Source organism: Phacochoerus africanus, chromosome 1 (genome assembly GCF_016906955.1).
Source record: "Phacochoerus africanus isolate WHEZ1 chromosome 1, ROS_Pafr_v1, whole genome shotgun sequence".
NCBI classification, from domain to species: Eukaryota; Metazoa; Chordata; class Mammalia; order Artiodactyla; family Suidae; genus Phacochoerus; species Phacochoerus africanus.
The window spans coordinates 219909022-219924855 of NC_062544.1; the positions used below are offsets into that span (position 1 = coordinate 219909022).

At 34.7% G+C, this 15834-nt stretch overlaps 1 protein-coding gene across 1 annotated transcript in view; it reads right to left on the reverse strand.

Moving 5' to 3' along the window:
- STXBP5L (syntaxin binding protein 5L) overlaps window positions 1–15834 on the reverse strand; it is a 325555-nt gene that overhangs the window by 224322 nt on the left and 85399 nt on the right. Inside the window, 1 exon segment of the mRNA XM_047752829.1 lies at window positions 15571–15671. Within this exon segment, the coding sequence (XP_047608785.1) occupies window positions 15571–15671 (101 nt within the window).

Here is a 15834-nt window from a genome sequence, read left to right on the forward strand (position 1 = left end):
CAACACTCATGATTTAAAGTATAATCAAAAATAGTATTAAAGAGTATTCTCTCAACTGATCATAAAGATCAGCTACCAATAAAGTCTACAATGGATTTTCTACTTTTATAAAATTTTATACTTAATGGTGAAAGAATGAAGTGATGTCCCTCTAAGATCAAGAAAAAGGCAAGGATGGCTGCTCTCATCATTCTCTTAAATATAGTTTTGAAAGTTCCAGCCAGTGAAAAAAGCAAGAAAAGGAAATAAAGGAAATGTAGATCAGATAGGAAGAAATAAAACTTCCCTATTTGCAGATAATATGATGGTCTAGATAGAACAATCCCAAAAGCTCACGGAACTAATAACTAAGTTCAGTAATGTTGCAGCATATGAGGTAAACATTCAAAACTCAGCTGCATGTCCATATATTGGCAATGAACCTGTGGAAGCTGAATTAAAATGCAACATCATTTTATAAACATAAAAATGCAATTAAAGAACTTGAATGCTTAAAAACCACAAAATCCAGTTGAAAGAAATAAAATATCTAAGTAAACAGACATATTATGTTCATGAATTTTTTTAATTATTTATTTATTTGTTTATTTATTTATTTATTTATTTATTTTGACTGCACCTGCAACATGCAATAGTTCCCAGGCCAGGGACTGAACCATACCACTGCAAGTAACATAGCCACAGCAGTGACAATACCAAATCCTTAACCTAAAAACCACAAGGGATCTCCAATGGATTTTAATGGTCAACACTATAAATACTCAACATTGTAAAATGTCAATTCACATTTTTATAAAACTCTGGCAAAATACTTTTGTAAATTTTGTTGACATGCTTATTTTAAATTTTATATAGAATGGCAAAAGAATAATAGCTAAAGAAATTGTGAAAAAGAAGAATTAAGTGGAGAAATCTGTCTACCCAATTTCAAGACCATAAATATCTATAGTAATAAAGACTGTGTGGTAGTGGCAGAGGGCTAGCAATATAGATCAATGGAATAGAAAAAAGAACACAGGAAAATAAACCTATCTAATATGTCAAACAGACTTTTGACAAATGTGTAAGGCAATTCAATGAAAGAAGGTCAACAAATGGTACCAGAGAATTAGATATCTATTAAGACAAAAGTGAATCGCCACTTAAACCTCAAACTTTATATACAAAAACTATTCAAAATAGATCATATATTTACATGTAAAATATAAAACTTTTATCAAAAAAAGGAGAAAATCTTTGGGATCTGAGACTAAGGATTAAGTTTTTGAATTTGATGTAAAAAGTATGATCCATAAGGATGGATTTGATAAATTGTGCTTTATCAAAATTTAAAACATTTTCAGATTTTGAAAACAAATTTATGGTTACCAAAGAGGACAGGTGGGAGGGGAGGGATGGACTAGGCTTTGGGATTGGTATATGCACACTGTGGTATATGGATTGAGTGGTCAGTGGAGACCTGCTGTATAGCACAGGGAACTCTACCCAATATTCTGTGATAATCCATGTAGAAAAAGAATCTGAAAGAGAGAAAAAAATTTAAAATAATTCCTATATGAAAGTCTCTATTACAATACAAGCTATAGACTGGGAGAAAATATTTATAAACCACATATCCAACAAAAGGAATAATATTTAGAATATATTTTTAAATGCTCAAAACTGAATAGTAAAAAAAAATACATGAGAAACTCCTAACAAACTGAAAAGCAATTACTTTATTGGATCCAGGAGAGAACTGAAGTTTTGGGACAAACTGCAATTCCAAAATTTCTATGTTAAGAAAGAGTTCTCAGGGAAACCAAAAAACCAAGGCAGACAAAATCAAAGACACAGAGAAATCTGAAGCCTCTGGTACCTACAGCCATAGCAAACATGAATACAGTCTAACTCCTTACTGTATCAATATAAAACTTCACATTAAGGTTCATCTACCTCAAGTACTATTACCCAATATACATGTCTAGCTTTAAACGAAAAATTACCAGGCATGCTAAAAATCAAGAGAAAACATCTGAAGGGACAAAGTAACATCAGATTATACATGTATATACTATACATATATATACAATGGAATATAACAGTGATAAAAATAATGAAATTCTGCCATTTGTAACAATATGGATGAACCTGAGAATATTATGCTTAGTGAAATAAAGTCAGACAGAGACAAATACTGTATGATATCACTTATATGTGGAATCTAAAAAATAACACAAAGGAATATATATAGCAAAACAGAAACATACCCACATATACAGAAAACAACCAGTGACTACCAGAGGGGAGAGGGGAAAGAGCAAGTTATGAGTACTGTATTAAGAGATACAAAGTACTAGCATAAAATAGATAAGCCAACAAGGATATTCTGTGTAGAATAGGAAATTGTAGCCATTATCTTACAATAACGTAATGGAGTATGATCTGAAAAAAATACTGAATCACTATGCTGTATGCCTAAAACTAATACTGTAAATCAACTGTAATTTTTAAAAAAATCTCAAAAAAGCCAAAAAAAATTAAGAACTTTTTGCTAGTAGAACTTTCTTGTAAAAAAAAAAAATTAAATTTTCAGGGAGATGAAATCTATATAAAAAAAGAAAATCTTGGGAGAAGGAATAAATGAAGGTAAAATAACATATTTTCTTTTCCTTAATTGATCTAAAACACAAATGTCTGTTCAGGAGTTCTCATTGTGGCTCAGTGGTAATGAACCCAACTAGCATCCATGAGGATGCAGGTTTGATCCCTGGCTCTGCTCAGTGGGTTAAGGATTAGCAATGGTGTGAGCTGTGGTATAGGCCACAGACACGGCTCACACCACGTTACTATGGCTGTGGTGTAGGCAGGAAGCTGCAGCTCTAATTAGACCCTGACCCTGGAAACTTCCATATGCCACAGGTATGGCCCTAAAAAAAAAAGTCTGTTTAAAATAATAATAATGCATTACATAGTTATCATAAGTAGATGAATTAAGTGGCAACAATGTCATAAAAGACAAGAGAAAATTTTCCAGTATATTCTATCATAAGCTATATTCAAATATTATTTTAAATTTTTTATTGAAACAATTTACATATAATATAGTGTACAACTGAGGTGTACAAGGTGTTGGTTTGATACATCTATCAATTATTATTGCTACAGTCAGTAGTGTTAGCTAATACCTTTCTCATTTCACGTAATTATCATTTATTTTTGTGTGGAGAATAGGTAATAACCTAGTCTCTTAGCACCTTTGAAGTTCACAATACAGTACTGTATTGACTATAATCACCTTTGAAGTTCAAAATACAGTATTGACTATAATCATTATGATGTGCATTAGCTCTCCAGAACTTATTTATCTACTAGTTTGAAGTGTGGGCCCTTAAAACAACATTTCTCTAATTCCCACATACCATAGCCCCTGATAACACCATTCTACTGTTTTTATAAGTTCAGATTTTTCTTTAGATTCCAAACATAAGGGATATCATAAAGTATTTGTCTAACTCTGTCTCACATATCTCACTTAGGCATAATGCCTCAACTCCACCCAAGTTTTTGCTGATGGAAGACTTTCCTTCTTTCTTATGACTTAAACATTCTATTGCATGTATATACTATATCTTCTTTATCCATTCATGGAAACAGGTTATTTTGATATCTTGGCTGCTGTGAATAATACTGCAATGAATATGGATGTACAAATATCTCTTAGAGATACTGATTTCAATTCTTTTCAATATATACTCAGAAGTGGGCTTGCTGGATCATATTATGGGGGTTCAATTTTTAATTTTTTGGAGGAGCCACTAAACTGTTTGCCATAATGGCTGTGCCAATTTACTTTCCAAATGTACATATGTTCTCTTTTTATTTCCATATCCAAAACAACATTTCTTATCTCTTAGAACTTTTCTATTAAAACAGGTTTAAGGTAATATCGCATGTTAGTTTTGATTTGCATTTCCTTGATGATTAATGATGTTGAACATCTTGTTGTATACCAAGATGTTGTTGGCCATTTTATGTCTTCTTTGGAAAAATATCTACTTGGGTTCTCTCCATAACGTTTCTTGGATTTTTTGCTTTTTTTGCTATTGAGTTTGTAAGTTCTTTATACAATTTGGATGTTAGTCCCTTTTCAGATATATGGCTTATAGGTATTTTTTCCCAATTCCTTAGTCTGCCTTTTAAATTTATTATTTCAATTGCTGGGCAGAGACTCTTTAACTTAATAGAGTTCAACTTGTTTGCTCTCCAATGTCAAGGATCTTTTCCCCTATGTTTTCTTTGAGTAGTTTTATAGTTTTTACTTTGCATTTAAATCTTGAACCCATTTCAAATTAATTTCTGTGAGTGATGTAAGACAGGTGTACACTTCATTTTTTGTAAGCAGATACTGGTTTTCCTAACACCATTTACTGAAGAGACCCCATTGAGTGTTCTTGGTGACTTTGTCAAAAATTAGTTGACCATAAATGATGTGCTTTACGTCTGAACTCATTCCTGATATGTATGTCTGTTTTTAGGCCAGTAACATACTATTTTGATTAATATAGCTTTATAATAATGATTAGAATCAGGATTTGTGATGCCTCTAGGTAGGTCCTTCTTCCTCAGGATTGTTTTCAATATTTAGGGCCATTTTTGGTTACAAAAAATTTGATAATTTTTTGTTATGGGTGGGTTTTTTTGGTGGAAAATACCATTGGAATTTTCATTAGGATTATATCAACTCTAGATTGCTTTGCATAATATGGCTATTTAAACAATATTAGTGATGTGCAAGATAGAATAATGCAAATCACCCCATCAGGATAGCAGACAGAAAACCTAATGAAAAAAACACAAAAGCCATATCAGAGATTTATGGGATAATATAAAGTGGGTCAATCTACACATAATAGGAATTCCAGGAGAAGGAAAAGAAAAGGGGATTGAAAATATATTTGAAGAAATTATGGCTGAAAACTTTCCAAATCTAAAGGACACTGAGATCAAGATACAGGAAGCAGAGAGGGCCCCAAACAGGTTGAGCCCGAACAGGTCCACACCAAAAGATATTATAATAAAAATGGTAAAAGTTAAAGATAAAGAGAGGATTCTACAGGCAGCAAGAGAAAGGCAAAGTGTTAATAAGGGAACCCCCATAAGGTTATCAGCTGATTTCCCAACAGAAAACTACAGGCCAAAAGGGAGTAGCAAGGCATACTTAATGTGCTCAAAGGAAAAAAAATTGCAAGCTAGAACACTCTATCCATCAAGAATATCATTTAAAATAGAAGGGGAAATAAAGAATTTCTCCAACAAACAAAAGCTAAAAGAGTACAGCAATACTAAACACACTCTGAAAGAAATACTGAAAAGCCTTCTTTAAATTAAAAAAAAAAAAAAGAAGTAAGAAGAAGTAGGATGGAGGAAACCACAATTGGGAAGCAATCACTTAAACTAGATAGCATAATATCTAAACATGAAGATGTTAAAAAAAAAGACATCAAAATCATACAATGTGGGGAAGGAAAGTAAGAAAATATAGATTCTGTTTTTTATTTTAATGATGTGTTTGAACCTATATGACTATCAGGCAAAAGCAAGCAGATATAGGAAGGGCTTCATGTGCTTAAAAAACAGGACAAGGACAAATCAAAACCAAACATTACATTCAAAAAACTTAAAGAAAAGTACTCATGCATAAAAGAAAGGGAAACCATCAACCAAAAAAAGAAAAGAAGAAAAGAGAAACATAGAGTCAACTGGAAAACAAAGCTTAAAAGGGCAATAAATATATATCTATCAATAATCACCTTAAATGTCAATGGACTGAATGCTCCAATCAAAAGACACAAAGTGGCAGACTGGATAAAAAAGAAAAAAACTTCAATCTGCTGTCTACAAGAGACTCACATTAGGGCAAAGGACACATAGAGATTGAAAGTCAGGGGATAAGAAAAGATATTTCACGCCAATGGACAAGACAGGAAAGCAGGAGTTGCAATACTCACACCAGACAAAATAGACTTAAAAACAAAGGCCATAAAGAAAGACAAAGAAGGACACTATTTAATGGTCAAGGGATCCATTCAAGAAGAGGATATTACAATCATCAATACATATGCCCCTAACATAAGAGCACCCAGGTACCTACAGCAAATACTAACAGACATAAAAGGAGAAACTGATGGGAATACAATCAGAGTGGGAGACTTTAACACCCCACTCGCATCAATGGACAGATCCTCTAGACAGAAAATCAATAAGGCAACAGACATACTAAAGGACACAAAGGAAAAGTTAGATTGCATTGGCATTCTCAGGACATTACATCCAAAAATATCAGAATACACATTCTTCTTAAGTGCACATGGAATATTCTCAAGGGTTGATCACATACTGGGGCTTGAACCTAACCTCATCAAATTCAAGGGTATAGAAATTATTTCAAGTATCTTCTCTGACCACAATAGCATGAAACTAGAAATCAACCACACAAAAAGAAAGGAGCTACAACTGAGTACATGAAGACTAAACAACATGCTACTGAAAAACCAATGGGTCAATGAGGAAATCAAGAAGGCAATTAAAAAATACCTCAAGACAAATGATAATGAAGACACAACCACATAAAATCTATGGGATGCTGCTAAAGCAGTGCCCAGAGGGAAATTCATAGCAATACAGGCCTTCCTCAAAAAAGAAGAAAAATCTCAAATCGACAACTTAACCCAACACCAAAATGAATTAGAAAAAGAAAGAACCAAACCTCAAGTCAGCAGAAAAAAGGAAGTCATAAAGACCAAAGAGGAAATCAATAAAATAGAGATCAAAAAAAACACGAGATAAAAATCAATCAAACCAAGAGCTGGTTCTTTGAAAAGGTAAAAAACACTGGCAAACCTCTGGCCAGACTCACCACGAAGAGGATAGAAAAAACCCAAATAAACAAAATAAGAAATGAAAAAGGAGAAATCACAATAGATACTAAAAAAATACAAAAAAAAAGAGAAAATACTTTCAACAATTGTATGCCAAAAAATGACAAGCTAGAAGAAATAGACAACTTTCTAGAGACTTACAGCCTGCCAAAACTGAATCAAGAAGAAATAAATCAACTGAACAGACCGATCACTAGAAATGAAACTGAATATGTCATAAAACCACTCCCTGAAAATAAAAGCCTAGGACCAGAAGGTTTCACGGGTAAATTGCACCAAACCTACAAAGAGGAACTCAGTCCCATCCTCTTTAATAAAGTTTTTCAAAAGGTGGAAGAAGGAACACTCCCAAAGACATTCTATGATGCCACCATCACCCTAATTCCAAAACCAGACAAAGATACCACCAAAAAAGAAAACTATCGGCCAATGTCTTTGACAAGTATGGATGCAAAAAATCTCAACAAAATTTTAGCCAACCGAATTCAACAACATATCAAAAACATCATACACCAAGACCAGGTGGGATTCATCCCAGGTGCACAAGGAAGGTTCAACATACACAAATCAATCAATGTCAATACACCTCATTAAAAAAAGAAAAGTAAAAAACCACATCATCATCTCAATAGATGCAGAAAAAGCATTTGATAAAGTGCAACATCGCTTCACCATAAAAACTCTTACCAAAGTGAGTAGGAAAGAAACATACCTTAACCAAATAAAAGCCATTTATGACAAATCTACAGCAAATATAATACTCAGTGGAGAAAAGCTCAAAGCCTTCGCACTAAAATCTAAAACAAGACAAGGATATCCACTCCCACCACTGTTATTCAACATAGTACTGGAAGTCTTAGCCACAGCAATCAGAAAAAACAAAAGAAATAAAAGGCATCCAGATAGAGAGAGGTAAAACTGAAAGTGCATGCAGATGACAAGATACATTGAAATTGACATGATACACTGACATCATAATACATGACGACATTTCTATATATAGAAAACCCTAAGGAATCAACCCAAAATCAACTTGAACTGATCAAGAAATGCAGCAAAGTAGCAGGATATAACATTAACATTCAGAAATCAGTCACATTCAGTATCCTAACAATTAAATATCAGAAACGGAATACAAAAACACAGTACCTTGAAAATTGCACCCCCCAGGGAGACAGGATTAAGACGGCAGAATAGAAGGACTGGAGAATGACTTCTCTCCTAAAAACAACAAAATTCACAACTAAAGGCTGAGCAATCTCCACCCAAATGGACTGGAAACCTTAAAAAAGATACCATACTCCAGAAGAAAAAGAGGAAGCCACATAAAGAGGTAGGAAGGGTGATTTCACGATATAAACAACCCCATACCTCCCAGGTGGGAAGCTCCACAGACTGAAAACTAACTGGTTCACAGAGACTCACCTACAAGTGTCAGAGTTCTGAGCCCCACATCAAAGCATCATGTGCAGGGATCCAGCACTGGGAGAAAGAGCCCCTGCAGCATCTGGCTTTGAAGGCCAGTGGGGCTTGTGTGCAGGAGCTCCACAGGACTGGGGGAAATGGAGACCCCATTCTTAAAGGTGCACACGGACTTTCATGTGCACTGGATCCCAGAGCAGAGCAAGGTCTCCATAGGAATCTGGGTCAAACCTGACTGCAGTTCTTGGAGTACATCCTGGGAAAGCAGGGGTGAATCTGGATTGTTGTGAGGGAAGGACATTGAAGGCAGAACTCTCAGGAATATTCAGCAGCCGCCTTTCCCTGGAAGTGGCCATTTTGGGAAAAATCTGGCCCACCCGTCAGTCAGTGCTGAGAAGCCCTAGGGCAAACAACAATCCAGGTGGGATCACAGCCCCATCCCTCAGTAAACAGGCTACCTAAAGACCCCTCAGGCACACAGCTGCCTCTAATCCCATCCAGAGACTAAGCCCCACCCACCAGGAGGGATTCGAATCAGCTCCACCTACCAGTGGGCAGGCATCAGCCCCTCCCACCAGGAAGCCTACACCAAGCCCCCATACCCACTTCAGCCACAAGGGGGGCAGACACCAGAGGAAGACAGGCTACAACTCTATTATCTGGAAAAAGGTCACCACACCAAAAACCTATAAAAATGAAAAGGCAGAGAACTATAACTCAGATGAGGGAGAAAGGAAAAACCTCAGAAATCAGCTAAGCGATGAGGAGATTCTCAGCCTCCAGGAAAAAGACTGTAGACTGTTGATGCTGAAGATGATGCAAGACATTGGAAATAAACTGGAGGCAAAGATGGATAACTGACACGAAACACTGAGCAAAGAGATACAAGATATAAACCTTAAACAAGAAGACATGCAAAATACAATCACTGAAATAAAACATTCACTAGAGGCAGCTAACAGCAGAATACAGGAGGCAGAAGAACGAATAAGCAAGGTGGAGGACAGATTAGTGGAAATTACGGATGCAGAGCAGAAGAGAGAAAAAAGACTGAAAACAAATGAAGAGAGTCTCAGAGAACTCCGGGACAACGTAAAACCCAACAACATCCATGTTATAGGGGTGCCAGAAGGAGAAGAGAGAGAGAAGGGGACAGAAAAAATATTCCAAGAGATAATAGCCGAAAACTTCCCTAACATGGGAAAGGAACCACTCACTCACTCAAATCCAGAAGCACAACGAGTACCATATAAAATAAACCCAAGGAGGAATACACCAAGGCACATATTAATCCAACTGACCAAAATTAAAGACAAAAGAAAATCTTGAAAGCAGCTAGGGAAAAGAAGCAACTAACATGCAAGGGAACCCCAATAAGGTTATCAGCAGATTTTTCAGCAGAAACTCTGCAGGCCAGAAGGGAGTGGCATGATGTACTTAACGTGATGAAAGGAAAAAACCTCCAACCAAGATTAATCTACCCAGCGAGGCTCTCATCCGGATTTGAAGGAGAAACCAAAACCTTCACAGATAAGCAAAAGCTGAGAGAATTAATTCAGCAACACTAAACCAGCCTTACGACAAATACTAAAGGAACTTCTCTAGGCAGAAAAGAAAAGACAGCAACAGGAAACAAAAATTCCACAAATGGCAAGGCTCACCAGTAAAGGTATATATACAGTAAAGATACAAAATCATCCATGCACAATTATACCACCAAAATCAGGAATCATGAGAAGAGGTGGGTACAAATGCAGGACACTGGGGACGAACTTGCAATTAAGAGAACAACAGCTTAAAACAATCTCATATACATATAGACTCTTATATCAAAACTTCAGAATAACTGCAATCCAAAAATCTGCAATTGATACACAAACAAGGAATCTCCGAAGAAGAAATATATCTCACAGTAAATAAGCACATAATCCACCATGAAGGGGGTCATTTGACATCATTCTTGGAATGCTGAAGTCTCCTTAGATCTGATTCTGATTTCCTCTCCATCAAAGAATTTATGATAATTATAATTAAATAATGCAACTGTACAATTAAATAATACAGCTCTACAACTGTATTATTATTAGCCATTTCTCTCCATGGTACAATGTAAGGTCTATAATGTCTTGCTTATCACATCATCTAGAATGGTGTAATGCCTATATTGAAGAATCAATAAGATGTAACAAATTGTGAGGACATATTTATATAGTTACACTGTTTTTAACCAACTTATGCATTTTATATTTTACTTATTTTCAGAGGGTGTATAATTTTTGTTTTTCTTAGCAGTTAATTTATTCTTTTTATTATGCTATAAAAAATATTTAATGGTATATAAGGCTTTCTTCTATATAAATTTTAGTTGCACAATATACACAATTTTAACATAATGCTAATATTTAAAGAAAAATTGAATGTAATAGATAATACTAAATAGTAAAGATGAAAGTCATACAAAATGGGATAAAGTATAGAATAAATTTCCTATTTGTCTCAGCATATTTTCCATTCCACTTCTCCAGAGGGAATCACTTAATCTGTTTAAGATCCATGATATAATAATCTGTATGAATGTAATTGTGTTTAAATATATATATTTTATTCTGTAACAAAAATAAAAATAAAATATCAACAAAAAGATTTGATATGAAAATGACAAGTGACAAAAGAAAAAATAGATTAGACCTTATCAAAGTTAGAAACTTTTGTGTTTCAAAGGATATCATTAAGAAAGTGAAAAGACAGCTCAGAGAATGAGCTTTGCAAATCATATAAGGAATTTGGTAAGGAACTTGTATCCAGAATATACTGTAAAACCTCTTAAAACACAGTAACTAAAAGATAAATAACTCAAGTTAAAAATGGGTAATGGATTTGAATAGATATTTCTCCAAAGATGATATGCAAATGGCCAATAAGCATACAAAAGATGCTCAAATTATTAGGCATTTGGAAAATACAGATAATAACAAGCATTGATGAGGACGCAAAGAAAATGGAATGGCACAACCTCTTGAGAAAAGCGTTTGGCAGCATATTAAAATGTTAAATGTGAAGAGGGACCACACTGTTCAGTAATTTTACTATGAGATCTATATCCAAGAGAAATAAAAGCCTACATCCACACAAAAAGTTGTGTATGAATATTCACTGCATTACAAAAAGTGAAAATAACTCAATTTTCCAATGTGATAGCCAAACAATGGAATATTTTCAGCAATGAAAAGTAAAAAATCCTCATACACAGTACAATATAGATGAATCTTGAAAACATTATGCTAAATGAAAGAAGCCAGTCACAAAAGACTAAATGATTAAATTTATAAGAAATGCCCAGAATAGGGAAATCTATGGACATAGAAGTTTAGTGATTTTTGAGAGCTGGGGGAAGGGTGGGGTTTTGGAATGGGAAAGTAAATACTAATGACTATTAAGTTTATTTCTGGGGTGATAAAAATGTTCCAAAGTTAGGTCCTGGGGATGGTCATAAAACTCCTTGAATACTAAAGACCATTGAAGAGTACATTCTGAATAGCTGAATTTTACAGTATGCAAGCTAAATCTCAATAAAGTTGTTTTTAACAAGAAAAAAAATAGAATAAAATAAAATTGTACCCCCCAAAATCAAATACCTGGCAATACACCTGACCAAGGTGGTAAAGGACTTATAAGCCAAGGGTATAGAACTATAAAACATTAATTGAGGAAATTAAAGAAGGAGTAAAGAAATGGAAAGATATGCCACGCTCCCGGGTTGGAAAAATTAAATGTTGTAAAAATGGCCACACTACCCAAAGCAGTCTACAGATTCAGTGCAATCCCTATCAGATTACCCATGACATTTTTCACAGAACTAGAACAAACAATCCAAAATACATATGGAGCCACAAAAGACCCAGAATTGCCAAAGCAATCCTGAGGAGCAAAAACCAAGCAGGAGGCCTAACTCTCTGAGACCTCAGGCAATATTACAAAGCCACAGTCATCAAGACAGTGTGAAACTGGTACCAAAACAGACAGACAGACCAATGGAACACAATAGAGAACCCCAAAATAAACACAGACACCTACGCTCAAGTAATCTTTGGCAAAGGAGGCAGGAACATAAATGGGAAAAAAGACCGCCTTCTCAGCAAGTATTGCTGGGAAACCTGGACAACTGCATGCAAATCAATGAAACTAGAACACACCCTCACACCACGCACAAAAATAAACTCAAAGTGGCTTAAAGACTTAAATATAAGACAAGACACCATCAAACTCCTGGAAGAGGACATAGGCAAAACACTCTCTGACATCACCTTACAAATGTTTTCTCAGGTCAGTCTCCCAAAGCAACAGATATAAAAGCAAAAACAAACCAATGGGACCTAATCAAACTGACAAGCTTTTGCACAGCAAAGGAAACCAAAAAGAAAACAAAAAGACAGCCTACAGAATGGGAGAAAGTCGGATCAAATGATGCAAAGGACAAGGGCTTAATCTCTAGAATATACAAGCAACTTACACAACTCAACAGCAAAAAAGCCAACAACCCAATTGAAAAATGGGCAAAAGACCTGAATAGACATTTCCCCAAGGAAGATGTACAGATGGCCAACAAGCACATGAAAAAAATGCTCAACATCCCTGATTATTAGAGAAATGCAAGTCGAAACTACCATGAGATACCACCTCACACCAGTCAGAATGGCCATCATTAATAAGTCCACAAATAGCAAGCGCTAGAGGGGGTGTGGAGAAAAGGGAACCCTCCTGCACTGTTGGTGCGAATGTGAGCTGGTACCTGTGAGCTGGTACAACCACTATGGAGAACAGTATGGAGGTACCCTAGAAAACCATACAGAGAACTACCATATGACCCACCAATCCCACTCTTCAGCATATATCCAGAGAAAACTTTCCTTAAAAAACACATGCACCCGCATGTTCATTGCAGCACTATTCACAATAGCCAAGACATGAAAACAACCTAAATGTCCAGTGACAGATGATTGGATTAGGAAGATGTGGTATATATACACAATGGAATACCACTCAGGCATATAAAAGAACAAAATAATGCCATTTGCAGCCACATGGATGGAACTAGAGACTCTCATCCTGAGAGAAAGACAAATACCATATGATAGCACTTATATCAGGAATCTAATATATGGCACAAAGGAACCTTTGCACAGAAAAGGAACTCATGGACTTGTAGAACAGACCTGTGGTTGCCAAGGGGGAAGGCGAGGGAGTGAGATGGACTGGGAATTTGGGGTTAACAGATGCAAACTATTGCTTTTGGAATGGATTAGCAATGAGATCCTGCTGTGTAGCACTGGGAACTATGTCTAGTCACTTATGATGGAGCCTGATAATGTGATAAAAAGAATGTATACATGTATATGTAACTGAGTCACCATGCTGTACAGTAGAAAATTGACAGAACCTTGTATCCAGCTATAATGAAAAAAATAAAAATCATTATACAAAAAAATAAAATAATGTTGTAATTAATGTTAAAAAAACGAAAACTGACAGAACACTCTAAACCAGGTATAAAGAAAAAAATAAAAATCTTTATATATATAAAAAAATCCTGTGACAAACCATAATGGAGAAGACTATGAGAACATGTATATACATAGTTACATATACATATATATATAACTGAATTACTTTGCTGTATAGAAGAAATTAACACAACATTGTAACTCAATTATACTTCAATAAAGTTAAAAACAAAATAAATAAATTTCTTCCTTCAGAAAATACTGGATATAATAAAACCTTCCACTGATGCTAAATCCCAAAATATTATGGACATAATAATCATAAATACTACTCAGAATATTGAAGGTTAAATATTTAAATAGTATGATATGCTATGAATAAAAAGTTTCAGGTAGAAAAAGGATGAATGTCTGTATAACTCATCCTTTTTTCTCACCAAACCTATAATAAAGGTTTATTTCAACAAACCTGTAATAACAGGTTTAATTCAATAAACTCTACTCAATAAATCATATAATGATGATTCCTTTTAAACTATTTCCACTCAGCAAAATAAAATGACCTCTTTCTTGAGCTCTCAGAACTGACTACTTGTCTCTATTATCCACCTACATCATTTTGACTAATACTTGCTAATTTGTGTCAATTTACTTCTCAGAGGTTTCTTTTTCTTACATTAACATCAAATTTTCCTATGATAGTCCTTCTCATTCACTGCAAAGAGTCTGTTTCCCAAACAAAAAAAATCAAATAATTTTATAATTAAATAACAAATAGATAGTAAAATACAAATTTTAGTTCATCTCAAGGTGGGTTATCAGCTAAGTAGATGTTTATTTATATTCTAGGTATGCTTGAAACCAACATTAGAAACATTAAATTTGCTACAAATAAAATCTAATAACATTTTCCATATCCGCTCATAAGTTTAAACCCCAATTATTATTTCATTTTATCTGAATTCTGATCAATTTATCACCTTTGAAAACATTAATCTTGGATGTGTATGTAACATTGCTCAACAGTTAGTCCAATATTTTTGTAAGGATAAAACTTATGCCTCAGAATTTTTTTTTTTTTGGTCTTTTTTCCTCTTCAAGGGCTGCTCCCATAGCATATGGAGGTTCCCAGGCTAGGGTCTAATCGGAGCTGTAGCCCACCAGCCTACACGAGAGCCACAGCAACTCAGGATCCAAGCCATGTCTGCAACCTACACCACAGCTCATGGCAATGCTGGATCCTTAACCCACTGAGCAAGGCCAGGGATCAAACCAACAACCTCATGGTTCCTAGTCAGATTCGTTAACCACCGAGCCACAATGGGAACTCCTCAGAATTTCTTAAGTAAAAAACATTTGGGCAAAAGGATGAAAATGTAGGGGTCAACTTCTATGATCAAAAGATGTAGAAATATATTTAGTATTTACTAGAATTTTAAATTTTAGGTCTGGTTTTTCAGTACCCTGGCCTAGGGAAAAGGACACATCATTGCTGAAGTCTTGGATTACAGCGAAAAGAACAATAATGTTAGGAATTGCCCATTAGAAAATGACTGAATCTATATCAATTTTGAATTTCCTATGAAAATAAACTATTATAATTGCAAGCATCAATATTATTTCTAGCTATTAAGATTATGAAAAACTCTTTAAACTTTTAACTTGAAACTTGCTCATGAAATAATTTTTTTATACATTAAGAAATTGTTTAACTCATAAATTCTTACCGTTCTCTGTTAAATTTAAGAGAATGAAGAATAGCTGGCCTTTTCTGTCTAAGGTTCCACAAATGAAGTGTATCATCTGAACTCGCACTGACCAAAGCACCCTGGAACAAAAAGAAGACAAAATAAGCGATTTACTTAATTTATAGTTTTTGATGAAGCAAAAACAGCTAATTTACTGAAATTTTTACCGTTTTTAATGTTACTTATATTTCTATAACCTAGAAATAAATACGAGGACAGACAGTTGCACATATTTCAATCAGG